Here is a 25,819-nt window from a genome sequence, read left to right as displayed (position 1 = left end):
GTAATTTGTGATTTCGTTCTGGTTGTAGTTATACCTTAAAGGAGAATTCCGTCTGTTTTGCAAATATGTCTCAAACATTTGTGGTCAAGGAAAGTTGGCAGTAGCACAAACCGCGAGAAAAATCCATCCCGTCTAAAAAAAAAAGTTATGCATATAGCTGCTACGCGGATTTCAATTGAAACGGTGGCTACGGGGCAGCCTTTCAACGTTCGTATATTCACATAACTTGTTTCAAAATGGTTTTCATGGGATTGCCCGTGGTGTGTGGACCCTGATGTTTGAAAACATTGCACATTTACTGCATTAGCTAGCACATAGGTGTATCAATTTTGAACTTTTCGAGCCAGCACATACCTTTGTTGCCTTCCGGATTCCCCAGACGTCAGTGCTGAGCACATCAAATGCTTCACCGGTGCTCAGCGCTGACTTCAGGGGAATCAAAAGTTCAAAATTTTATTTGCAAAACAGCTGGAATTCTCCTTTAAAGGATATGTGCAGTATTTTGAACATGAAGCTCCTTTCTGAGTTCTTTGCAATGTAATAGATTGGTCCTCACCGATTTTGTTATGTTTGCTGCTGTCTCAGTTATTTGGCAAATTTGGGGTATGTCTCAGCCTGCTTCAGAATGGCAAGATATGGGCTTATGCACATATCTTTTAATGTAATTTTGAGTCCCATGTTGCAATGTCCATGGAAAGCGTTGTAACAGTTGTATCTTTTTTTTTTTTTAGCAACGCTTCACTCTGCAATGTTTTTGGATTTTGATAAAGTTAAGTCATTCATTGAATGATGAACGTGTTTTTAGTATCATCAATTGACTTGTGGCATTACTGTGTACTGTACCAATGTGCTGTTAATGTGTTAGCCATTTAGTTTTGTCATTGCAGTCACATTGTATTTCCCCACAATGAGTGAAAAGCGATTGGCCAGACAAGCCTACACAAAGAGATGGAAGAGGGTGCGGCGAGAGGTGGAAGCGGGTGCGGCGAGAGGTGGAAGCGGTGCGAAAGGCTTTGAGAGCAGACATGCAAGAGGAGAAGGACGCACTAGACACTGCACGGGCAGAGCAGGCTATGCAAGAAGCGGCCAGGCTTCGTCAACATCAGCAGCAACTGCAAGAACAATCTGTACTACTGGCAGAGGAGAATGAAGAAGAGCCAGAGTGCATGGCAGTACCAACAAGCAGTAGTGTTGGTACTGAGTTTGCATCAGATGTGCTGTGGAGCACACCCATGAATGTGGAGGATAGCAGTGACACCAGTGACTCTCTTACATTGAGGAAAACGACCCACAAAGCTCACTAAAGGACTTTTTACAACACTGGGCCTTAAAACACCAGATTACACACTCTGCACTTGATGACCTTCTTGTGGGATTAAAAGCCAATGGACACACAGAGTTGCCTTCAACAGCAAGAACCCTTCTCTCAACCCCAAGAGACATCAGGTCAACTCCGGTATCAGGAATGGAGTATGTTCACTTTGGTTTAAGGAGAGCTATTGAAGCACAACTAAACCACTACCCACAAGAGGTTCTGAAAAAAAATAGCCACCCTGGAGTTGTCTCTGAACATTGATGGTGTTCCACTGTTCAAAAACAGCAAGACCACTCTGTGGCCTGTCTTATGTGCCATCCATCTGAGTCCAACTCGTGTTTTCCCTGTCACCTTAACATCTGGTCCTGCTAAACCTAATGATTTGGAGTTTCTCAACGATGTGGTTGCAGAAATGAAGGATCTGCTTGAAAACGGAATTCAAGGGAAGATGGTTGTCATGCGCTGTGTTGTATGTGATGCGCCTGCCAAGGCAATGGTCAAAGCAACAAAACTGTGCACAGGATACTATGGATGTGACAAATGTGTACAGAAAGGGACATGGGAAGACGGCCGTGTAACATACCCTGATGTCCAAAGCACCCTGCGAACCAATGACCTGTTCAGAAGAGAGATGGCTGTCAAGGAAACTGAGGGCTATACAGTGTCCCCATTCCTGCAACTTCCCATTGATATGATCAAAATGTTTCCCATTGATTACATGCACCAAGCTTGTTTAGGTGTCATGAGGAAACTGTTGGTGGAATGGGCGAGGGGAAGCAGGAAGGTGAGACTGTCGACTACACAGCTCCAAGAGGTCAGCAGAAGACTGCATGGTTTGAGAGAATATATACCAAGTTGCTTTACCAGAAAGCCCAGGAGCTTGGAAGAAATCGACCGCTGGAAAGCTACAGAGCTGCGCCAGTTTGCCCTGTATGGACCCTTTTCACGTGATGTCACGACAAACGCGGCTGCCATTTTGGACATGTACTACCAGTAGTTTACCACAGCCAACATTGAGGAACGGCAGCAAATAAAGTTTTTACTTTCAGCAAGACTTCCATCATGCCACTATATTGTTGTGCACCTGGATGTAGTAACCATCAACAAACAAGGCAAGGTTTATCATTTTATCAGATCCCGATGGAGAAGATGGATAGTGGCCATTAACAGATTGGCAGCCCTCGGCATACCAACGCTTGTGTAGTGACCACTTTGTTGGAGGTAAGACGAATAAAATTAGCCAGAAAAGGCATTACATTGCTGTTAACATTCTGTGGCGGCGAGTGTGTAACCAAATAGGTTAAAATAACCCATTGTAACCTCTTTGTTCTTCTGTAGTAGCTATTGTTGACTAGCTAATGTCAACAACATCATAGCTGGTATGTTACTGTAGCAATGTTTATGTTCAGTCATTTGGATGACTGTTAAAACCTTTCAGTCTCAAGTTTTTCCTTTACTGTATTTACTAGTTTACTGTAATTATGATCCGGCAGCTATTTACACCAGATCCAGTGTAAATAGCTGCCGGAGCCAACGTCCGAGGTTCCGGAGCACGCTCCGGCTTGCTCCCCCTCAAATTAAGCAGCGCGGTCCGGCTTGCTCCCGGAGTACTCCGGCCGAGGTTCCGGAGCGTGCTCCGGCTTGCTCCCCCTCAAATTAAGCAGCGCGCTCCGGCTTGCTCCCGGAGTGCTCCGGCCGAGGTTCCGGAGCGCGCTCCGGCTTGCTCCCCCTCAAATTAAGCAGCGCGCTCCGGCTTGCTCCGGAGCAAGCCGGAGCGCGCTGCTTAATTTGAGGGGGAGCAAGCCGGAGCGTGCTGCTTAATTTGAGGGGGAGCAAGCCAGAGTGCGCTGCTTAATTTGAGGGGGAGCAAGCCGGAGCGCGCTCTGGAACCTCGGCCGGAGCACTCCTGGAGCAAGCCGGAGCGCGCTCCGGAACCTCGGCCAGAGCACTCCTGGAGCAAGCCGGAGCGCGCTGCTTAATTTGAGGGGAACCTTGGCCGGAGCACTCCTGGAGCAAGCCGGAGCGCGCTCCGGAACCTCGGACGTTGGCATGCATGTGTATGGCGATGGGTTTTTAACGACATAGGTATACAGATCATGTGGGCCGAAGTCAGGTAAAGACGAGGGCTTCGTGTACTTCCGTACGTCAGTGAACAATCCTGGTGGAAGCAGGTAAACGTCGTTCTCTAAGCCCGCGAACCTCAAATTTTGCAAATACCTCTCCCTCTGCTCGCCCTGTAAATGCCCTACGTCGCTGGATAGTGAAGTTTTCTGCATCTCGCTCCTTTTTCTTTTATGTTTTTCGTTTGTCGCCTTCCTCGCATTCAAACTGATTCGAGCCGAAGTCCACTACATGTCCAAAGTGGTGGTTGCGTTTACGAAGGTCATGTGACTGAAAAGGGTCTATACAGGAAAAGTAGTGCTCAAGGGCATTCTGTCCAGGCATTTCATGGCTTTCAGTGTGGCACTGAACATTTTTGGTTTCTCCCAACCTAGCCGGCAAGTATGCAGACTACAGCAGAAACCTGATGGTGTATTTTGTGTCACAGACTGCAGAGCTGTATGGCAGACACTTCATGGTGTATAATGTGCACAGCATGCTCCAATTAACAGATGAAGCAGAGACCTTTGGATGCCTTGATGCATGCAGCGCCTTCCGGTTTGAAAACTACTTGGGCAAGCTGAAACGTCTGGTCCGATCAGGGAATAGACCACTAATTCAAGTGGCTAAAAGGCTCTCGGAGATGGACCAGGATCAGACTCCCACAGCTCCAGCATCGAAAAAGAACACCCGAAGACCAAACAATGCGTACATTTTGGCAGGTGCCAAATGTTGTGAAGCCATTGAAGAAAGGAATGACATGGTTTTGTGCAAGGTCTTTCAGAGGGTGGATCCTCTGTTCACAGATCCTTGTGATTCAAGAATCATTGGGTGCTTCAGAGTGAAATGGAGTGAGTGTGTCATGAAGCTGGTGCCAGAATGTGAACTCACAAAACAGGCCTTGATGATTGAGGAGCCATAGAAACAGACTGATGTTTTCATGACAGTCCTGCATGATTTTTAGGAGGCATCCACACACGCAATTTAACCATCACAATGATTTTTTTGGAGGAATCCTTTTAGGGTAATTGCTGTGTACACTTGCAAAATATGATACAAAATGTGTTTTGCGAATGGGAGATTCTGTGTTTTAGCCATGTAAAAAGGATGGATTGGGAAAATATGTCCATCTTAATGCCATTTTTATTTGTAATGTTTTCTTAAAACCAAATAGACTGTTTCACACCTACAGGAGTTTTCATAGGCCAGCCAAGGGAACTAATACCTTTTGCTCCATTTTCCTTGCTAATGATGCCTTTGTTTTCACAGATGAGCTTCACTGTTGTTGAGTTCACAGACAATGCTATGGACCCTTTTCACGTGACATCACGACAAACGCGGCCGCCATTTTGGACATGTACTACCAGTAGTTTACCACAGCCAGCATTGAGGAACGGCAGCAAAGAAAGTGTTTATTTTCAGCAAGACTTCCATCATGCCACTATGTTGTTGTGCACCTGGATGTAGTAACCATCAACAAACAAGGCAAGGATTATCATTTTATCGGATCCCCGTAGATGCTGACCGACGGAGAAGATGGATAGCGGCATACCAACGCTTGTGTAGTGACCACTTTGTTGGAGGTAAGACGAATAAAATTAGCCAGAAAAGACATTACATTGCTGTTAACATTCCATTCTAGGTTACTGTAATTATGATCTGGCAGCTATTTACACCGGATCCAGTGTAAATAGCCGCCGGAGCCAACGTCCGAGGTTCCGGAGCGCGCTTGCTCCGTGGCCCGGCCGGAGCCGGCGGCCGCGGAGCCGGCGCGCACTCGCACGCAGCCTGGCCGGAGCCGGTGGCCGCGGAGCCGGCGCGCGCTTGCTCGCGGCCCGGCCGGAGCCGGCGGCCGGAGCCGGCGGCCGCGGAGCCGGCGTGCGCTCGCTCGCGGCCCGGCCGGAGCCGGCGGCCGCGGACCCGGTGCGCGCTCGCTCGCGGCCCGGCCGGACGTTGGCTCCGGCAGCTATTTACACTGGATCCGGTGTAAATAGCTGCCAGATCATAATTACAGTAAACTAGTAAATACAGTTTTCTGCATCTCGCTCCTTTTTCTTTTATGTTTGTCGCCTTCCTCGCATTCAAACCGATTTGAGCCGAAGTCCACTACATGTCCAAAATGGCGGTCGCGTTTACGAAGGTCACGTGACTGAAAAGGGTCCATTGAGGTTGTGCCATCTTCATGGCTTGAACACACTTCTGAGGTACGAGTCTTTTTTTTGGCGATACATAGCAAATATGTATGCTTACATATATGCCTATATACTTTTGATAGCGTTATATATATTTTTAGCATGGCATGGTCTGCTACTGGACGACACACAATGTGCTATCATATGTTGTGAAGTGCCAAGCACCAAATACAACTTGGGCCAAACATCCTGTTAAGAAAACCTGGTATGAAACAGGTGAGCTATCGCTGCTATGCACTACATAGAATATACTGACTTGTTCTCTCTATGGCAGCACTGTTTTTTTTTTTTTTGTGCTACTGACTAAAAGTCATTTTCCATAGATTTATACGCCAAAGCTGAACAGAAGTGTTTGCAATTGATGGAGTCCTCAAGTGTTGAGACAGGATGATGTGAACACTTTTGCAATAAGGCAGTGTAAGCGCCCAAGAAGGTTTGTCTCCGAATCCTCTGATGATGGTAAGCTCTCTTCACTAATGACATTAGTTACTCAATTCAGTGTTCATTTTCAAGTCATTTACAAGAAATTTACATTGCACATTGTATGGTCTTTCCTTCCAGATGATTCTGCTCCAGTGGTAGCAGCAACCAAGAAGCAACCCAAGACTCTGACTGTGCCTGGAAGCCCTGTGTGTAAGTTAACAGTTCCCAAGTCATCATTCATGGCTTGGAGCTAACATTCATGATGAATAACCGGTGCATATTATGTGACTGATCTGATGTTTGTGTGCTCTTTTCAGGTCGGCAGGACCCAATGCCCCTACCACCACAATGTAAGTGTTTTTCAATTTATTTGTAAATGTCTAATGTATTATCATAGGTTCTTCTTTTGCGAATACCATGTATAAGACACCCCAATAAATGACTTAAAGGAACAGTCCACCGTACTTCCATAATGAAATATGTTCTTCTCTGAATTGAGACGAGCTGATCCGTACCTCTCCGAGCTTTGTGCGACTTCCCAGTCAGTCAGACGCGCTGTTACTCCTGTTAGCAATGTAGCTAGGCTCAGCATGGCCAATGGTATTTTTTGGGGCTGTAGTTAGATGCGACCAAACTCTTCCACATTTTTCCTGTTTACATAGGTTTATATGACCAGTGACATGAAACAAAGTTCAGTTACACAAATTGAAACGTGGCGATTTTCTATGCTATGGAAAGTCCGCACTATAATGACAGGCGTACTAACACCTTCTGCGCGCTTCGACAGCGCATTGATACCTTCACTCCTGTTTTTTTTTCTCTCCCCCGCCCCCCCAACTTCCGTCAATACAACCAACGTGACCACCAAGACAAGTAGCCTGCACTCCTTGGAACACAGTCTAGTCAGGAAGCATCAGGTTGTGGCGAGAGCTTGCAGAAAATTATAACAGAAAAGACTTTACATGTGCTACAATGGAACATTTTCAAATGGAGGACATAGATGCTGAAGATTGGCTCATGGCGGATCCGGAGCCATATCTATTTGAACCGGAATATACCGAGGAGGAGCTAGCCCAAATGGACTGTGTGAGGGAAGAAACACACGAAGATGAACAGGCTGGAGCCATCGTGAGGACACGGGCAAACAGCAGTTGGTGGTGCAAGTGTGACTGTTGTGAACAGATGCCGACTGAAATATACCCTTTTTCCACCAAATCAGTTCCAGGGCTGGTTCGAGGCCAGTGCTGGTGCTGGTTCACAACTTGTTCAACTTGCGAGCCAGCTGAGAACCAGTTTGCTTTTCCATAGCTCGCGGTGCTAAGGGAAGCCACGTCATTACGTCATTGTATATGTCAGTTATGTCGCTACGTTTGCATAAACCTTGGTGCGAATATCGAAGCAAAAACAACACGGAAGAAGAAGCAGCAGCAACAACAATAATAATAATGGATGACTTCGCGTTTGTACAGCTGCTGCTTCTCGTCGCTTAAAAATGGCGATCTTTCGCGGTCTTGTTATTGTTGTTGGTCTTAACAACTCCGCCCCCCCACCGCTGACGTAAGCGGTTCTTTCCTCTGGCCCAGCAAAGAGTTGGTGCTAGCCTGGAACCGTTTTTTTCTGGCCCCAGAGCCAGTTCTTTGTCAGTGGAAACAGAAAACCCGGTTCCAAACTAAGCACTGGCCCCAAACCAGCCCTGGAACTGCTTTGGTGGAAAAGGGGCAATAGAGAGTTTGTGCTGTGCTGAATGGGACCAGGTGCTACCATCTGTACATCTAGAAGACCCTACGCATTGTGTCGCGGCAACAGATGCGTTTGCAGCGATGATTCACCCATCAGTTGTGGACTTTTTCTTCAGACGTGACAAAGTCAATTGGAGGAAACAACACACGCCGAGTGGTCCTGATGGCCAGCTATCCCCAGAGTAAGTGCTCTCTGAAACCCTTGAACCATGTTTGTAATTTCACCGTTTGTCAGTAGGCCTACATGTATTTATCATCTCCCTGTTTTCTTAGTCAACAAAGGTTGGTGTCCTACCGAATCGTGTTGGAATGGGGACTGCGCGGTGAAACCTTGGGTAGAGGACATCGCAAACCATTGCCGTCATGTGTCGTCGGGGCTATACGACAGCGATATCCCTCTGAGTCCGGTGTGTATCTTGGATTCCAAGAAGTGCACGAAGCTATGGATATGTAGAAACTGGACTGTGGTAACTGGGCTGTATCTGTGCTGGGCCCCTGACGTTTCTGATGCAGGTTCGCTTCTCGTTATTACATGCTTCAGACATACAGTATGTGGGACATTTGCACTGCAGCCTTTGCCAGTCTGTATATTGTAGACCTACCAACTTTTATGTGGCTTTGATAGTTAGCCAGAGCCTGTGTATTGCCATGTAATCACAGAAGTAGGATAACATTTCTGTATCTGTAAATATTATATGCAAATAAACTTGGAGCATACCACACTGTTACTTTTCTTCTTTCCTACATCAGGTGGATATCATAGTAGTTTTGACATGCAACATCCAGGCTCTTTCTGCTCAGTTTATCTTCAAACAAATATTTACCTCAGTAAACATGCCTGCCTGGAGAACATGTGGTCTGTAAGATATGTTCAAACCTACATGAAGTCTGACACTAAGCAAAAACACAATTTATGACCATAAACAGATTGCCTGCATAACATTTACAATAATTTACACAAGCTTTATACACTTAGGTACATTTTGGACCTGGGTAGGCAAACCTCATAAGTGATATGAGAAAACAACCTCAGTCAACTCATATTATGATAAAAGTGTAATTTATTTACAGGTGTAAAAAATGGAGTTCAGGAGTATTCAAAAACAATAATAAATAAAATTTTTACAACATATGGGTGGAGAGATTGCAGCGGTATGGTGGAAAAAACCCTCAACCCAACTGATACTGGAATAATAAGAGGAGCGACCAATTACTGTATACCCCATGTCAGTTTTGCAGCAGACATTCTGAAAACGCTGAGAGAAAAACAAGTGCAGAGAAGAGGAGAAAACACACAGGCACACACGCACACACAAAACAAAACAGCAAGTCAGTTATGCCGCTTTTCCACTACAAACGCGGCTGAGCCGTGCCGTGCCGAGTCGAGCTGAGTCGAGCTGAGCGGGGCTGTTGGAGTTGCATTTCGACTACAACCGCGCTGAACCGTGCTGGCTGGAAGTGGGTGGACACATTGGGTGGAGTTAGTGAAAGTGGGTGGACGTCACGTGATGTCGTTAAGCAGCGCAAACAGTGACATCAGTGACAGTGGCGGAACAAGTCAGAGCCGGGCCGGGGGCGGGGCAAATGACCGGGCCCTTTATTAAAGCTTATCATAACATCATTTTAGGCTACAAAATGTCCGCAACTGCGGTGATTACCAATTTCAACACTACCGGGTGCAACTATGTTATTTAGTACATCAAGTCCTTCAAACGAACATGTAACTCAGAAACAAAAAACATTAGGATACTGTACATGGCTCATAATAAAACATCAATAGCCTATACTGCGCACATTATTTGAAGGGCATACGAATGAGCGCTCAGAGTGGTGACAGGAAGAGTCAGAAATAAAAGGAGGGCGGTGCAAACCTCACTGAATGCACTGTGTTTACCAATTTCAACACTACGGGGTGCAACTATGTTATTTAGTACAGCAAGTCCTTCAAACGAACATGTAACTCAGAAACAAAAAACATTAGGATACTGTACATGGCTCATAATAAAACATCAATAGCCTATACTGCGCACATTATTTGAAGGGCATACGAATGAGCGCTCAGAGTGGTGACAGGAAGAGTCAGAAATAAAAGGAGGGCGGTGCAAACCTCACTGAATGCACTGTGTTTACCAATTTCAACACTACGGGGTGCAACTATGTTATTTTGTACATTAAGTCCTTCAAACGAACATGTAATTCAGAAACAAAAAAACATTAGGCGACATACTGTACATGGCTCTAATAAAACATCAATAGCCTACTGCGCGCATTATTTGAAGGGCATACGACGAGCCTTGCGCTCCGCGAACTCGTCCACGATGCTCTGTATGTCACTGATTCAGTGATCTTTTAAGCGGTAGTCTCACGACCCGGATAGTAAACAATAAACATGGAGGACATGGAGTCGTTAGTGTTGCTGGTCTTGGTGCTGTGGCTTGTTGTCACCGACAACGCCAACAGATACTGGCAAGAGCGTATAGATGAGGCGAGGCGCATAAGGCTTCAGAAATTCTCGTAATTCGTAATTCTCCTTCTTCCGGGTTTGCGGTGTTTACAGATCCCAGCGCGCTCGCGGGGCGTGTGTGGGCATGTGAGGACACGCCTCCTCACCAATCAGTGCACAGGGGAGTGTCTGCTCACGCCCCCAGCCTCAGTCGGCACGGTTTGGCTCGCTTCAGCCCCACTCCAAAACGGTGCGAGTTTTAGGGGCTAAGCAGGGCTGAAACGAGCTGAGTCGTGCTGGTTTTTGGTAGTCGAAACGCGAGCCGTGTCGGGCTGAAGTGAGCTGAAGCGAGCTGAAGTGAGCTGAAAAAGGGTAGTGGAAAAGGGCCATTACAGATGTCTTTCGATAATGTTTGTTGGCAGCTGAAACCCAGTTAGTCCTTCTTTGATGGGCCTTGGAATCTCGAGGTGTGTGATTTCTTGGCCTCCTCTTTGCTGGGCTTTAGTACTGGAGCAATGTTGGCAGGCAGTTGAGGTATTTGCATATGAAATGACTTGTCCTTGGGTCGGACTGAGGGGTCAAGTCTTCTTTGAAGCACTCATTCCATGAGATCATCTCTGAATGTCTGCGTTGTCTCCGCATATATTGGTCTTGAAATCCAACGACCCGTTTGCTTTTTGTGGACAACATTGGTTCTTGGGAGGCCTGAAATAAAAAACAATATGAACATAGGTGGTCAAAATACAGAAGGTTGTAGAGATGCACCGATTGCAAAATTCTTGGCCGATACCGATTTCCGGTTTTTGAGGGGGTCTGACCTGCCAAAACTGGTTTTACCGATACCGATTTTCTATCTAAGAAATCATTATAATCATACAATAGACACCATGTTTACTTGGCTTGAGAATAAAACATCAAAAATAAGATATAGTGAGTTTCAACAGTGCCCCCTGAGCAGATTTATTTAGAACACTGACCATAACATTCAGTCCAGTTTACAGGTCAATATAGGAAAAAAACTAAAATATTAAGACAAACAAAAGATAAAGTGCACCATGCACACTTGAAAACTGGTTCTCTAAGTAAATCACATTTTAGGCCTTTTATTTCTTTTCACATAATAAGTGCAGGATTTAATATAGGCCTAGGATAAAAAAAATAAAGTGCACCACATGCTCTTGTCAATTGAAACTGGTTCTCATAACATTTTTAACATTTGCATTTGACCTCTCTTGACATCTCTAAATAAAAAAATAACATTGAAATTAACAGGTAGCTTTAAGTTGTGAACAAAGTGCTCTGTCCCACCCCCAGTGCAATCACTCAACCATCAATGGCAGGTTCTTCTTCACAAACAGCAGCATTTCTGCCTTCTCCCCAGAAAGCCTGTTTCTTTTCTCATCAAGGACATTACTAGCCAAGCTAAACAAGCGCTCACTATCAATGCTTGTGCATGGAGCAGAGAGGTATGCTTGGGCAAGCGGGGCAAGTGCAGGGTAGTGTGTTTTGTTTTCACGCCAGTATTTTAGTACATCATTTACAGTTTCATCCTCAGATCTCTTGATGGGCAGCTCTGAGAGGTAACGCTGTAACTGAACAGATGCAGGGCGGCCTAGCAGGTGTTCCTCCTCATTGCTAGCATTCTCCATCAGTATCTCATCATGCACAGAAAGCAGTAGGCTTGCCCTTTTGGTTGGAGGTGCGATGGCAGGTTCCTCAGGAGGCTGATCAGGTGTGGGTCTGATGGCACTGGTGTCCACTCTGTCCAGCATGTTCAGAAGTACCCTTTTCACTTCATTTTTTGTTTCTGCTGAGAAGTAGCAAGTTTTGTATCTGTATCAACAGACAAAAGGATTTTTATATTACACAGACACATCAGCCAGACATAAACATAAATATTGTGCACTCTGTACATAGGCTACTGTACATAAGCAGGCATTAAAATGGCAACAAAAAATATGTTTTGACAAATAAAGGCTTTCTATTATTTTCTACTGGGCTAATAAACATCCTTAGTAGTAAGTTGTTACTTGCCTAGGATCCATAGCAGTGGCCACAAGGTACAGTGGATTCTTCTCGATGTCTGCAAACCGTCTCTGGACCGCTTCCAACAGCGTGGCCTTGGCAGTGCCCACACCACGGTCGGTGTCTGCTGCTCTCCCCAAAAGGCGCTTCAGTGCAGTGATTTCAGGGATGACGGACGAGGCGGTGGCTGACGAGGAGCTAATTGTCTTTGTGAGTTCCTCAAAAGGTTGAAGGATGCTCAACACATTCTCAATTAACTCCCACTGGTGTGTGGTGAATATTGTCGGCAGCTCGTGTTCTGTTGCGTATAAGCTCAAGGCGCGTTTTTGTTCCAACAGCGACTGCAACATGTAAAACGTGCTGTTCCAACGTGTCGGAACGTCTTGTTGCAAGCGTTTCTTGGGTTGACCCAACTCCTCCTGGATAACGTGGAGTTTCGAGTAGGCTAGCGGTGAGTGTTTGAAGTGCGTGACTATTCTCCTGCCTGTTGCCACGGCGTCGGTGATTGCGCGTTGAGATTGCAGTCCCTCATTCACCGCTAGCTGGAGTGTATGTGCCATGCACGGGAGACTGGCGAAGTTGCAGTCATCCAGTGCCTTGGTCATATTCCGAGCGTTGTCACGCAACACGACATGAACCCTCTTCTTGTCGATGTTCCACTCTGCCATCATTTTTTCAAATTTGGCTCGTAAATTGTCCGCAGTGTGGGAACCAGGGCATTCTTCACAGTATAGCAGGACTTGATGTAGCTCAAATTCATCATCCAGCCATTGAGCGGTCAGACTCAACATTGACATTAAGCTCACGTTAGAAGTCCAAATGTCCGTCGTGAAACTGATCGGAGATTTGGTGGCGTTGAGTAGCTTGCGTATATGGCTTGAAACCTTCTCAAACAACTCTGGCAGCGCTGTATCAGAAAAGTATCGCCTACTTGGTAATTTGTACCGTGGACTCAGGTGTTTAATCAGGTTGACGAAGCCTTTATCCTGCACTACGCTGAACGGCTGGTCGTCCAGTGCCATGTACTCCATTATTTTTCGAGTGGTGGCATTAGACTTCTCAACACTCGTGTCGAACATAGGGGCGACGGTGGGGTGTTGTTGCTGTGACTCAGGTACATCCCTCTTAGTCTTAGCACTAGCAGCCGTGTCTTCTTTATACTTGCTAAACAAGCATGGGTGTTTCTTTTCCAAGTGGTGTCTTAAGTTGGTTGTTCCATAAGTCTTAGGCGTTGATCCTCCACGGCTTACTTTAGACTTACAAGCATTACACATAGCCTGTTTCGGTTCGTCCTGGCACACGGTAAAATATGTCCAGATCAACGACATCTTTGTTTTGCTTTGGTTCAGTTTTGAGCCGTCCGCGTTGAGCTGCTGCGCATGCGTGTCAGCGTGACTGGCCAAAAACCGGAAATGACGACAGTGACCGGCCGGTCACCGATTGGGCCGATTGGATAGAAAACCGGCCTTTTTGATCGGCGGCCGATTGACCGGTGCATCTCTAGAAGGTTGTCACTTCTAAATGTATCCCATCACACATTTGTTGGGACTATGGTCTTGAGAGACCTGCAATTTAAAAAAAAAAAAAAAAATATATATATATATATATATATATATATATATATATATATATATAAGGTCAAAATATAGTACGTTATCGTTTCTAAAATTATGATGTCACCCATTTTTGGGGACTATTTCCCAGGCATGTTTTCCTGAAAAGGTTGAAATAACACCGGTCAGTCATATCTGTAACATATGTGATGGTCATGATCCTGAAGGCAGATATGTGTTATTGCAGTTATTACACTATTTTAGTAGTGTAGTACTTGTGGTACCAGTGTACCCACCTCCTGCAGTTCTTGCTTGTTCCCGTTCTCTTGAGTGATTCTCATTGTGGTCCATGATTGCAAGCATAGTGTGTGCCTTCATTGCAGGGTATTCAAAATGAAGTTGCTTTGGGCAGTACTTCAAGAGTGCATTGTGAAACACCTCAGGTTGTCCTGAAACATAAAAAACAAAACAGAAGAAAGGCTCTAATGAGTTTGGGTAATATGTTTCAGGTTTACTTTTAATATGTTGAAGGAATATCAATATGTTGAAGGAATATCAGTAATGTCTCCTATTTGCACTTTTAGGTTTTGCTTTACTTCGGCATTTCAGTTGTTGGCCCCAAGCGTCGGCCCCCCCAGGAGACTACCTTTGCACCTATTGTTGCTATAGGTGTGACCTCCTGTCAATAGGGGGTAAACTGCCCATCTCTTAATCCCCCCCCCGGCCGTTAACGGCCGTTCTCCTGCGCACAATAGATAGCCCTCACCCTGTGTCTATGTTCTCGTTAGTAGGTAGAACTGGAATTTTTCAAACCTGGTAAAGTTTGTAAATTTGGGGCTACACCCCCCTGGTCTCATGATGTGGACATTTTCTGTGTTTCTCAGAAGTCTTTGTCTTTCCTTTGATGAATCATCCAAAGAATAACACCTGAATCAAGTTTGTCTATCAGAAACTAAGTCTGCAGAGTTTTATCAGTGGCACAAACTTACCACCAGGATTTACAGTGGAAAAAAGATCATGCATGGTTGTGGGTGATTTACAATGACTGTGCCATGACTATTATACTGTACATTAGTACTGGTCTATAATATACATGATACATACAGTACTGTTATTGTGTGGTGGAGAACTCAAGATCCTAATCACAGTCATACCCATAACTTTCGCCATGTCACTATTTTGCCTTATTAAAATCTTAGATACACATACCTGTATGTTTGAACAGTGTCATCTGTTGAAGGTCTTTGAGGAAGCGAGTGTCCATCATCATTGACTTCAGGACTTTGTAGGAAGGGTAATTCACTTTTAGCCACCTCTTGCTTCTTTGTTGCTGTGCAGACAACTCTTTGTGGAAACATCTGTATTCCACGCCATTGTCTTCCCAGCGGTGGACCCCAGTGATGTGGTGTAGGAGAGAAATCCATCGCCTGAGCAGCTCCTGACAACATAAGAGCAGAGGCAATTTTTGAACCATCTGAAGTACAACACAGTAGCTTTCCATGTGCAACAGCAAAGGGTTGCCGTGCATTACATCCGCATCTAACCGGAATGTCAATACAGGTGTGTCTGTATGCTTGTTACCTTTGGATTTCCTTTGCAGGTGCAACAGCTCCACCACATGTGGTTGGCGACACTCCGGACCCAAGGAGCAAGATCTTTTGTATTCCCTCCTGTTGGATGTCGCTCCCATTTTCTTTTTAAATCCTGGACAATTACATAAAATCAATTGATAGAAATATGGATGTGCACCTATTTCTTTCAGTGTTTCCCTTTTCATTACATTGACTGGAGTGCCCCCCCTTTTCGACCACATGTGATGCATACTGATGTTTCAGCATCATTTCAGTCTGTCTGACATTTGTCATTTGTGTAATCTTTTGCTAAAAAAGACATCTCAATGAAATTGAAAAAAAAAGCATTGAGAGTGCACCACACACATTCTGCAGCCTACTACATTCCTCAAGGAAACACTATTAAAACATAATTACAAGACAATAATAGATAGTAGATATAGACTAACAGAAAACTAACCTTTTGCTACATGCCATGGGTCAAATTGATGAATGATGTTAGGATACTCCTCTCTCATAATTTTTCGGATGGAGGGATGCCGGTCAGTGGTGACCACTGTTACATCGATGCCCTCATTCAGGATGTTGTCCAGTCCTTTCCTGAAACCCAATGGTTCCATCGCAGCAGAACTTGAGGCCTGGGACACCTGTGGAGCACAAATGTATGGATGAGGGAATCTGAAATGTAATTTATCCGTTGGTTACAGAGTTGTATGACAGGTGTTGCAGAACTGACCATGTTTTTGTGATAATTCACAGCCTTACCTGCATCAGCTCAAACACCACAATCTGCTTCGTTGAGTCATCCATGAAAGAGTATGTGTTGTATTTGCTGGAATGCCCGGGGCTGTCACTTCTGCCATCACCACATAGCTGCACTCCCTCACCATCCTCTAATTGGCAGATTAGTCTTGCTTTGATGATGTCCTCATGTGTTATGTACACTTGTTCAATTGCTGGGAGCAGGTAAGTGTTCTGGATCACATTGTACCATGATTTGTGGGGCAACTGCAGGTTGAGAAGTCCTGCCCAGTCAGCAATATCGGTGTATGTTGCACCAGTGAAGACAATTGCAGCTTGTGTCAATAAGTTATTTTCTGGCATCCCACGTACTTCGGGACATGACTCCCATTTTCCCACACGGCCACTGTCGCATTGCCATTTTATTTTTATTCTGCTGCCACAGTGCGATACAGTTTGATGGAGGTCACACATCGCAGAACGGCATTCTGGGCATCTTTGGAACAGCTCCATGAGCTTGGACTCGTTCATGATCCACTTCCTTTCCCTCCATCCTCTGGGTTGTCCAGGGAGGCTTGAGGAACTTCCTGTGGTGGAGGTTGAGGGGCTGCTATCTGGCACATAGCTGCTGTCTGCAGGATCAAGAGCAGTCTCAGAGGTCATGCTGACATCAAAGTCCGATGTTGCACTCATGTCCATCGCTGTTGCTCCAATGAGGTGTGGTTCCTGATGAAGACAAATAAAAATATGCCTCATTACTGTTACAAAGAGTAATATTTCAGTAGTAGTTTTTCAGTTACATAAGTCACAACATTCATAGGCATAAAGTTCCATTGACAAGACAACAAGCAAAGATTGTAAAGCAGTGAAGGCATAGCCTACTATACCAACCATCGCTTACCTTTCCAACATTAATTTCAAACAAAGCAACTTCAAATATTACTGTAACTTCAGGCACATCAAGGCATTTACATGCATCCACACTTCTATTCATCCCAACACAAGCTTTTCCCCACACTTATCAGTGTATTCCACAGTCACTCACTCACTCACTCACACCCACAACTAATTCCACTTACATATCTACATACATACATTCTTGCATACATACATACATACATACATACATACATACATGCAGTGCATATTGTAACTTTGCAGGAAAAAAAGTTAAATAGTTTCCTTGTATTTTATGATGCTCATCTATAGCAGAACTTATAGGTCACTCACCTCATATTTCGTGGACTATGGGTGGTGGCTTTTTCTTGGACTATGGGTGGTGGCCTTCGTTGTCGATGAAGATGCAGTGTCCTAGTAAGGAAACACATCAAAATATAAATATAGGTTGCAAGTCAATTATACCGCCATATAAAACATGAAGATTTATTAGCTTACTGATTGCTTTGTCCACATGGGAGCCAGGACAGCTCTTTTGGGAGGACGTGCGTGTGAAGGACTGGCTAGCTGGACAGGCAAGGGTGCTCGGAATGTAGATGTTGTCTCCTCAGCTTTTTGCTTCTGGGAGGTTGAATGAGGAACACCCTCAAAAAAAGGTTTCCTCTGGTTCAGGCAGATCATGCTGTGCATCACTTGACTCTTCCTGTATAACATTGACAACACAGACAGATTACAAGTTTACTCTTTTCCAATACAACATAAAGCACTACAACGCTTGTCAGTTTTTACATTTATCAAAGTCAGTAAGTTTTGTCACAGGGCATTATATAGACAGACAGTATCTACATTTTATGCCTCACCAGTGATAAGCCTCCCCCTCCCCCCTGCACCGTCAGTCACTGATCGCCCACCTGCTGTATACGACAAGAAGTAGGCTACCCTACCAGTACATTGCCATGAACTATACACACACACACACTAGTTGCCTGAGACTAAAGTTTGCTCAATATTCAGGCTCTGCAGTATGGTGCTGTAGATACACAGCATTTATGGTCAATTGAGGGAAATCTTTTTTTCAACAACATAACGGATCGAAACATCAAAAACACAAACCTCCCCCTCCCCCCTGCACCGTCAGGATTGAAACGTCAAAAACACAAACCTATCATATGAATGCAACATACGGTACATCATCAGATAACACCGTCAGACAATACAAAAGTACATCGTTAGACAAGCACAAAAACATCACACAAAGTGGCACGGTGAAGTTAGGCTACTTCTTTGTTATACCTTAGCTAAGTTACAGTATGTGCCTCAATCAGTAAATTCTTATAGCAAGTCTCAGAAGTGTAATGATTTTGTAGTGAAGTTATCTGTGCTAACCGGACTCACCTACAGTAGGATAGGCTAGCTAATGCCACTTCCAAAAACAATAAGGTGCAAAAAAGACACTTACAGTGTTGAGCGATGAGTCACTGCATTGGATGCGTAATTTCTGAATTGACGGTGTTGCCATGTCATTCAGTCGTTTTCCAGTTGCTGTGTAGTCCTCATCTGTGAAATGTTCGGAGCAAACTCTCCAGGTCTTCACAACGTCCAGCGGTGTTGAGGGATCCAACTGTAAAGCAGCTAGCCAAACTTTCCGCCATTTGTAATAAGTTGGAATGTTGTGAAACATCACGGGACTGTAAACCCTCGGCTTGTTGCCACAACCCGGCACGATGCATGTAATAACCATTGTTTTTTAGCCGCTCAGTTTGGCTCGCAAACGGATGATTCCTCGACTAACCTCTGACTATTACTGACCACAGCACTGATGTTTCCAGTCACATTGGCTGTGTATTGACGGAAGTCAGGGGGGGCGGGGGAGAGAGGGAAAACAGGAGTGAAGGTATCAATGCGCTGTTGAAGTGCGCAGAAGGTGTTAGTACGCCTGTCATTATAGTGCGGACTTTCCATAGCATAGAAAATCGCCACGTTTCAATTTGTGTAACTGAACTTTGTTTCATGTCACTGGTCATATAAACCTATGTAAACAGGAAAAACGTGGAAGAGTTTGGTCACATCTAACTACAGCCCCAAAAAATACCATTGGCCATGCTGAGCCTAGCTACATTGCTAACAAGAGTAACAGCGCGTCTGACTGACTGGGAGGTCGCACAAAGCTTGGAGAGGTACGGATCAGCTCGTCTCAATTCAGAGAAGAACATATTTCATTATGGAAGTACGGTGGACTGTTCCTTTAACATCCATATGCACCATCTTTTCAGGGTCAACACCAGCCGGGACTGGAGCCAGTCCTCACCACCCTAGCCCAAGTCCTGTTGACCCTGTTCAAGGTACAGTTGCTTTCACGTTCCCATTTACAGATTTTGGAATACAAAATCATGAATAGGAAAAATAATATTTACCTATTATAATATTATAAAATAGTATAAAATATTATACTAATATTTTTTTTTGAAAACTTCAGCCAGCAGCTGGGCGCTACACCCAATTCAGTCAGCCAGGCACCTCACTGGAAACCTCTTTTGACTCTGTTCAACGTACAGTTGCTTTCAAGTTCCCATTAACAGATGTTGGAATACAAAATCATGAACAGGAAAACTAATTTTCTTTTTGAAAACTTCAGCCAGCAGCCGGGCGCTTCATGACGGACAGGGTGTTTCGGCTGTCGCAGCCATGTTTGAGAGAAGTAAGTACTTTTATACACACTTAACTAGTTCACTCACTCAGGAAAGTACATTATAAATTACAACTTCCATCACATTTGTCCCCATAGTCACAGAGGCCCACATGAGTCGCTTGATGCGGAGGATCGAGGCTAGGTTTGACAAGATCGAGTCATTGGTGGAGACCAATGCCCCGACACACACGCCTCAACTCCAGCAAGAAGATGTGGTGTTGGCTAAACCATGCAGCACGGTGATGGAGCTGCTGGAGTTGGATAGGAGTCTGGAACAACCAGACAAGAGGAACAAGATGGTAATTTGCCCTGTCATATATATTAGTATATAATGTGTGTGTGTGTGTGTGTGTATTGTATAAGCTCGCTACAGTAATTTTCATTGTATAATTATTATTATTTTTATTTTTTTACAGCAACATTTTCTTGAAACTGTCGGAGGGGCAGGTTTAGGGGCAGCCATTCGCCGTATGCTACGCCGAGTGGCAAATAATAAGGTACTCGCCCAGTACAGCTTGCGGGGCAGACAGGCCAAAATGTCCTTTGATGACCTCATTCTGTGCAAGATTATAAAGGGTAAGTGTTTTATATATTGATCACATCACTTTTATGCCATGCTTGACTGACTAGGTTTTGATGTGTAACTTTCCTTTATTTTGCCTTCTAGCTGCATGTGTCAAAAAATTTCCCGGCCATACGGAAGCTGAAGTGGAGGAATTGCCTTGGGCAGACTCTAAAATTTGCAACACACAGACGATATACTTCTGCTCTCTAATTTGGTGCAATCACAGAAATTTCGTGGTTGGTAGTAGGGTGGTTTATCATGCTTTTGTGGACATGTGCTCATTGTTCTTGTTCCTTTTTGTTCCTTTTTCTTTTCAGATCAGCTGGTCAGCAGCAATGGATGGACAATTGAATTGTGAACAGTGAATTTTTATTCTTTTTTTTGTGAACAGTGTTTTTTTTATTCTATTTTTTTGTGAAGTGATTTTTTTTATTATATTTTATGTTTTTGTTATTGAATGCACAGTTACACTTTAAAAAACTGTTATTTCTATTTTATTCAGTTTTGTATATATATATATATATATGATTGTTTTATTGAATGCACCGTTACACTTTCAGAAACTTTTCTATTTTATTCCGTTTTGTATATATATATGATTGTTTTATTGAATGCACCATTACACTTTCAGAAACTTTTTTATTTTTTATTTTCAAACATTTTTTTATTCAAATTTGTTATTTATATTTTATCTCATTAAACTTTCAAGACCTGCCAAATTTGCCTGTTCATTCATCACTGACAGTTTTCTCATGTAGATGGGCTAGCAGTTATGTGTTGATGTTGCTAATTAGTTGCAAGCAAAATCTAACCAAAACATAACATTCTACAACGTCAGGGGGACGTTAGGCTAACATTCAGGGAACCAAACATGCAACCAGCAAGGTTAGGAGAAGGGCAAGGGAAGGTTGTTGTTGTAACCAACAGGAAACGTTTGGGCAACGTCAGAAAAACTTTCCATGGCAAGCACGTGGCAACCAAGTGGCAACCAAACCTAATGTGTATGCAACGTATAGGCAACCAAAGGCGTACGTGCCCAGAACGTTCTGGGAACAAGCTAGTTGTTCCAGGCTGTCTTTGGACCAGGGGGATGTACTTTGGCCATAGACAAACCAGGTTGTGGTCAGACTTCCCTAGTGGGGGGAGGGGTGTGACTCTGTATGCATCCCTCACATTAGCATACAGCAAGTCAATTGTCCTGTTGTTCCTTGTTGGACAGTCCACAACCTGATAAAAAGCAGCCAAAGTAGAGTCCAAAGTAGCGTGATTAAAGTCCCCAGAAATGATCATAAATGCCACAGGGTGCTGTGTCTGCAGCCTTGCTGTGACAGAGTGAATCCTCTCACATGCAGCGGATGTGTCTGTCCTCGGAGGGATGTAAACACAGATGGTGATCACGTGACTGAACTCCCTCGGCAGATAATATGGCCGCAGGCTAACGGCTAGCAGCTCCAAGTCCGGGCAACATAAAACTGTCTTTACGGAGATATGTCCGCGGTTACACCAGCGGTTGTTCACGTAGATGATGAGTCCCCCACCTTTGCTTTTCCCGCATACTTTAGTGTCTCTGTCGGCTCTCACAGCAGTGAATCCATGCAGGTCCACGTTAGCATCCAGTACAAGGTGGGTTAGCCATGTCTCCGTAAAAATAAACAAGCTGCTCTCACGGTAAGTCCGTTGGCTGTTCAGTGTGGATAGCTTGTCGACCTTGTTTGGCAGCGAGTTCACATTCCCCGTTATAATGGAGGGAATAGATGGTTTGCAGTGCCACTGGTTGTCCACTAGTCTAGCCTTTAGCTTAGCCCCGGCATTGCAGCCCCTGGGTCTCCTCCTCAGCTCCGCCGGGATGTGGTGTCGTATCCCGGCCTGCCCCATTGTTTTCAGGGCCAGCAGCTCCTCTCTCGAATAAGCAAGAAGACTGGCTCCTGGTTGCATGTTAAAGTTAAAAATATCCATGGAATATGAAGAAAAACACACTATGTATTCGTAAGAAGAGCAGAAAAGTAAAAAAGTAGAAAAAAAAGAGGTTTAAAGAACTAAAAACTACAGAGCTACTGGAGAGGCAGCCGTCTTCCACAGCGCCAGAGCATGTAAAACAGTAAAACAGCCCCAGAGCATGATGATCCTGCCACCACCACCAGCTGGTACAGTGTCCCTCTGTATATGGTGGCCACTGTGGCCAAACATCTCAATTTTTGTCTCATCTGACCATACAGCTTTCCTCCAGAAGGCTTTTTCTTTGCCTATCTGGTCAGCTTCAAACTTTAGTTAAGCTTGAAGATGTCAATTTTGGAGCAGAGGGTTATTTCTTGGATAGCAGCCTCTTAGTCCATGGTGATATAAAACTCACTGAACTGTAGACAGTGATCCATTAGCTTCCAGTTCATCGCAGGACTGTGCCATGGTAGGTCCTGGGTTTTTCCTGACCATCGGAACCAATTTCCTTTCAGCTGAGGGTGACAGTTTGGGTTTTCTTGAAGTACAGTGGATTGGCAAAGGGACTACACCTCCCAGTAACTTACCTACAATTGTTTGAACTGATCTTGGGATCTGCAGTTGTTTAGAAATGTCTCTAAGAGACATTCCGGAGTTGTGTACATCTGCGATCCTCTTTCTCAGATCTGCACTGAGCTCCTTGGACTTTCCCATTTTACTGTGTGTTGGTCAGTTCAATGAGTGCTGTAAACAAACCGTTTTTATGAAGGCACAGAGAAGCTACCAGCTGTAGTCAATCATGATCACTAACAGGCAGGTGCGGTATTAAGGGGTGGCAAAAGGTGGCAGTTGCCACTGTAAAAGTATGTCTTGCCACCACAGTTGCCCCCTATTTTAAAAAGAATTATTTACTAAAACACATTTTTGAAATTCAATTATCTATCTACAGAGATACTAAGCCCTCATCTCATCTCTACCTACCGTTATTTCACACCCCACCCCACCCCACCCCCGGAATTTTGAAATGGTTTCACCCAGAGAGAGACGTTCTGTTATGATTCTTCTGAATGCTCGACTTCTGATGAGGCAACGTGCTGGAGCAAAGAGGTTGGTCAAATTGTTTTCACCTGATAGAACATAGTCTTGTCCTTGCTATGTTAAATGCATTTTGGTACTCAATTATTCTTTTAGCCCAGCTTTCTTTATTATCAATATTTTTATTACAATCAGAGACGTTAGTTTTTCTAAAACGTTAGTTTTTTGTTGGATGAAGTAGGCTATACAGTCATTGGTTGGATGTACAGTATGGAGTGCTGTCTTGCTAGGTTCCAGTAGTAGCTATACCTGTAAGTTATGTCTTACTTTCTGTGTATGCTAGGCAACGAAATGAAAGCTAATAGTTTTGTAAAGTGATAGGCTTTAGAAAGTAAACAACTTGTGTGTTGTGTGTTAGCATTACTAGCAGGTCAGCTTAGCTCATGTTTTCACCTGTGTGCTATTCAGTTTAGTGATATGCTTAATTTGTTTCTTTTAGTTTTACGGAAATTGAGGATGAACACATCTGTATAAGTTTGAAGTCTTCAGTAAAGATCCACAATCTAAACCGTTCGCTATCTGTCTATTTTTTGATACATCGCTAGGGCAGAATAGTTCCATTCATTACTTGGGAACATACTTTCAGAAAAGATGGTTTAGATGGTTGAATCCATTTTCCTTGATGGTACAATAGCTCAATACATATTTGACAAGATGACTTGATTGTGAGTCTTTCTTGAGCGTAAGTAAAAATGATTTCTATGATTTGCATAAACTGCTGCATCGACAACCTATGCCCCCTCCTGGAACCTATGCCCCTCCTTTGCCACCCTAAGGAAAAATCTCTGGAGCCGCCACTGCTAACAGGAAGTTAGGAGACCTCGGCCTTGGCAAGATAAGAGACATTTTGGAAGTTTCAGCGCCTCTGAATTAATAATCTGAGTGTATGTAAATTTGTTGACCCTGTATGTATAATTTTGACCATGTGCTGATTTCAGAAAACTCAAAATAAATTAAAACTATTGCACCAAATTCAAGTTTTTTTTTCTATTAAGGAAATACGATGTGCAGTCATTTCGCCACAGAAAACGAACAGTTCAGAGAAATCATTGACAGCCCAATATTGCCATGACATTCATATCCAAGATGACATTCATGTCACTGTATGTGAACTTCTGACCACAACTGTATGAGAGAGCCAAATTTAATAGCAGATATCAACAGCCAGGCGAAACAGTGGAAAACTTTATCACTGATTTTCACAAGCTTGTGGAGCATTGCCAATATGGCGTTCTGCTGGAAGAAATGATTAGAGATCGGATCATCGTGGGAATCAGAGACACAAAGTTGTCAGCAAAATTACAATTAGATCCTAATCTCGCATTGGCTAAAACAATTACACAAGTCAGACAAAATGAAGAAGTCAAGAAACAGCGACCATTAATTAGATGTAAAAAGACTGAAATTAAGATCGCAAATGTGGATGCTATAGCTGCACAAAAACCAGGAAGCTTTAAGATGGTGACAACAGCACAGAAAAGTCACACTGCCCAGAGAATAGAAAATCACAAAATAATAGTAATAATAATTTTTTTTTTAAATTTAACCTTTGTTTAACCAGGAAAGGTCCCGTTGAGTCACAGTGACTCTTCTTCCAGGGAGTCCTGGCCAAGTGGCAGCAAGTTAAAAGTTAAAAAACACAAAGACAGAGGACAACACTACCAAAACACTAAAGACTAAATCAGACTACAAAGCACACAAAACAGTGGAATATGTGCTATAACTAAACATGTAACATACACTAAATACACCAAGTCAAAAGAACACAACTAAAACAAGACAAATCTCATAAACATAACAAAAACAATTGACAGTACAGCCAAGGACACTAAAGACAAGAGACTGCAAGAAGACAAGACTCACATAAATTCTAAGATAAAACACAAACTAAACAACAATAAAAGGATTTTTTTAAAAAAGTAGACACATGGGCACCATATTTAAAAGCAATGGCACTGCTCTGTAAGAGCTGATTTTAAAAGATTTTTAAAAGTATTAACAGAAGGAAGTGTCTCTAGGTGTAGTGTGTTCTGAAATTCGTTCCAAACGTATGGTGCATAGTAAGAAAAAGAGGTCTTGCCCAGTTCAGTTCTTATTGAGGGTGTGATTAATAGTATCTTATTTGTAGACCTTGTACTATAAATACTAGTGTAATAATACTTTCAATTTCTATAGTGCCTTTCTCAAAACCCAAGGTCGCTTTACAATTATAGGAAAAAAAAAGTCCACCAAATAAAGGTCAGAATGACAGTCCAATGGTGTAGCAGCCACAGTCTCACCAAAAGGCGCACAAAAAAAAAAAGTGCCACACCTCCAGCATAGCCACTGCAATGGCACCGGGCATCACCACCCAGAACACCATGCCATGGATTCACAAAGTGAGCACAGATGCACTGCCACGCAGAGCGCTGGTATGTCCCAAACCGCCTGCACAGCCGTTGCAATGCCACCAAGCAACATTGCTCGGAATATCATGCCAAGCACTAAAGCACTGCAAGCACAGAGCGCTGGACAACCACGATGTTAAAATGAGCAA

General features: G+C 43.9%; 2 protein-coding genes across 2 annotated transcripts; one reads left to right on the top strand and one right to left on the bottom strand.

Annotated features, from left to right (window-relative positions):
- Positions 1–1,727: 1,727 nt before the first annotated feature.
- Positions 1,728–20,618, top strand: LOC132868826 (uncharacterized). Its single transcript, XM_060902043.1, has 10 exons — positions 1,728–2,099; positions 5,994–6,066; positions 6,169–6,240; positions 6,348–6,380; positions 19,273–19,341; positions 19,635–19,697; positions 19,785–19,987; positions 20,105–20,264; positions 20,356–20,414; positions 20,571–20,618. Exons 1-10 carry the CDS (start codon positions 1,728–1,730, stop codon positions 20,616–20,618), a joined length of 1,152 nt encoding a protein of 383 aa, XP_060758026.1.
- LOC132875527 (zinc finger BED domain-containing protein 4-like) lies at positions 11,144–13,565 on the bottom strand. The gene is made up of 2 exons (XM_060912361.1): positions 12,247–13,565; positions 11,144–12,045 (listed from the first exon to the last, which is right to left on the bottom strand). Exons 1-2 carry the CDS (start codon positions 13,563–13,565, stop codon positions 11,532–11,534), a joined length of 1,833 nt encoding a protein of 610 aa, XP_060768344.1. The 3' UTR covers positions 11,144–11,531.
- Positions 20,619–25,819: the final 5,201 nt, after the last annotated feature.

Source organism: Neoarius graeffei, chromosome 2 (genome assembly GCF_027579695.1).
Source record: "Neoarius graeffei isolate fNeoGra1 chromosome 2, fNeoGra1.pri, whole genome shotgun sequence".
Classification (NCBI taxonomy): Eukaryota; Metazoa; Chordata; class Actinopteri; order Siluriformes; family Ariidae; genus Neoarius; species Neoarius graeffei.
This window is presented reverse-complemented; position numbering and strand designations above follow the sequence as displayed.

Bases quoted from the DNA above. Each gene is read 5' to 3' on its own strand.
- LOC132868826 (XM_060902043.1), top strand. From the start codon at position 1,728: ATGAAGGATCTGCTTGAAAACGGAATTCAAGGGAAGATGGTTGTCATG. The intron at 19,342-19,634 runs GTACAGTTGCTT...TGAAAACTTCAG, and splicing joins TCCTGTTGACCCTGTTCAAG to CCAGCAGCCGGGCGCTTCAT. The intron at 19,698-19,784 runs GTAAGTACTTTT...TTGTCCCCATAG, and splicing joins CGCAGCCATGTTTGAGAGAA to TCACAGAGGCCCACATGAGT.
- LOC132875527 (XM_060912361.1), bottom strand. From the start codon at position 13,565: ATGTCGTTGATCTGGACATATTTTACCGTGTGCCAGGACGAACCGAAA. The intron at 12,046-12,246 runs GCAAGTAACAAC...CTGTTGATACAG, and splicing joins GCCACTGCTATGGATCCTAG to ATACAAAACTTGCTACTTCT.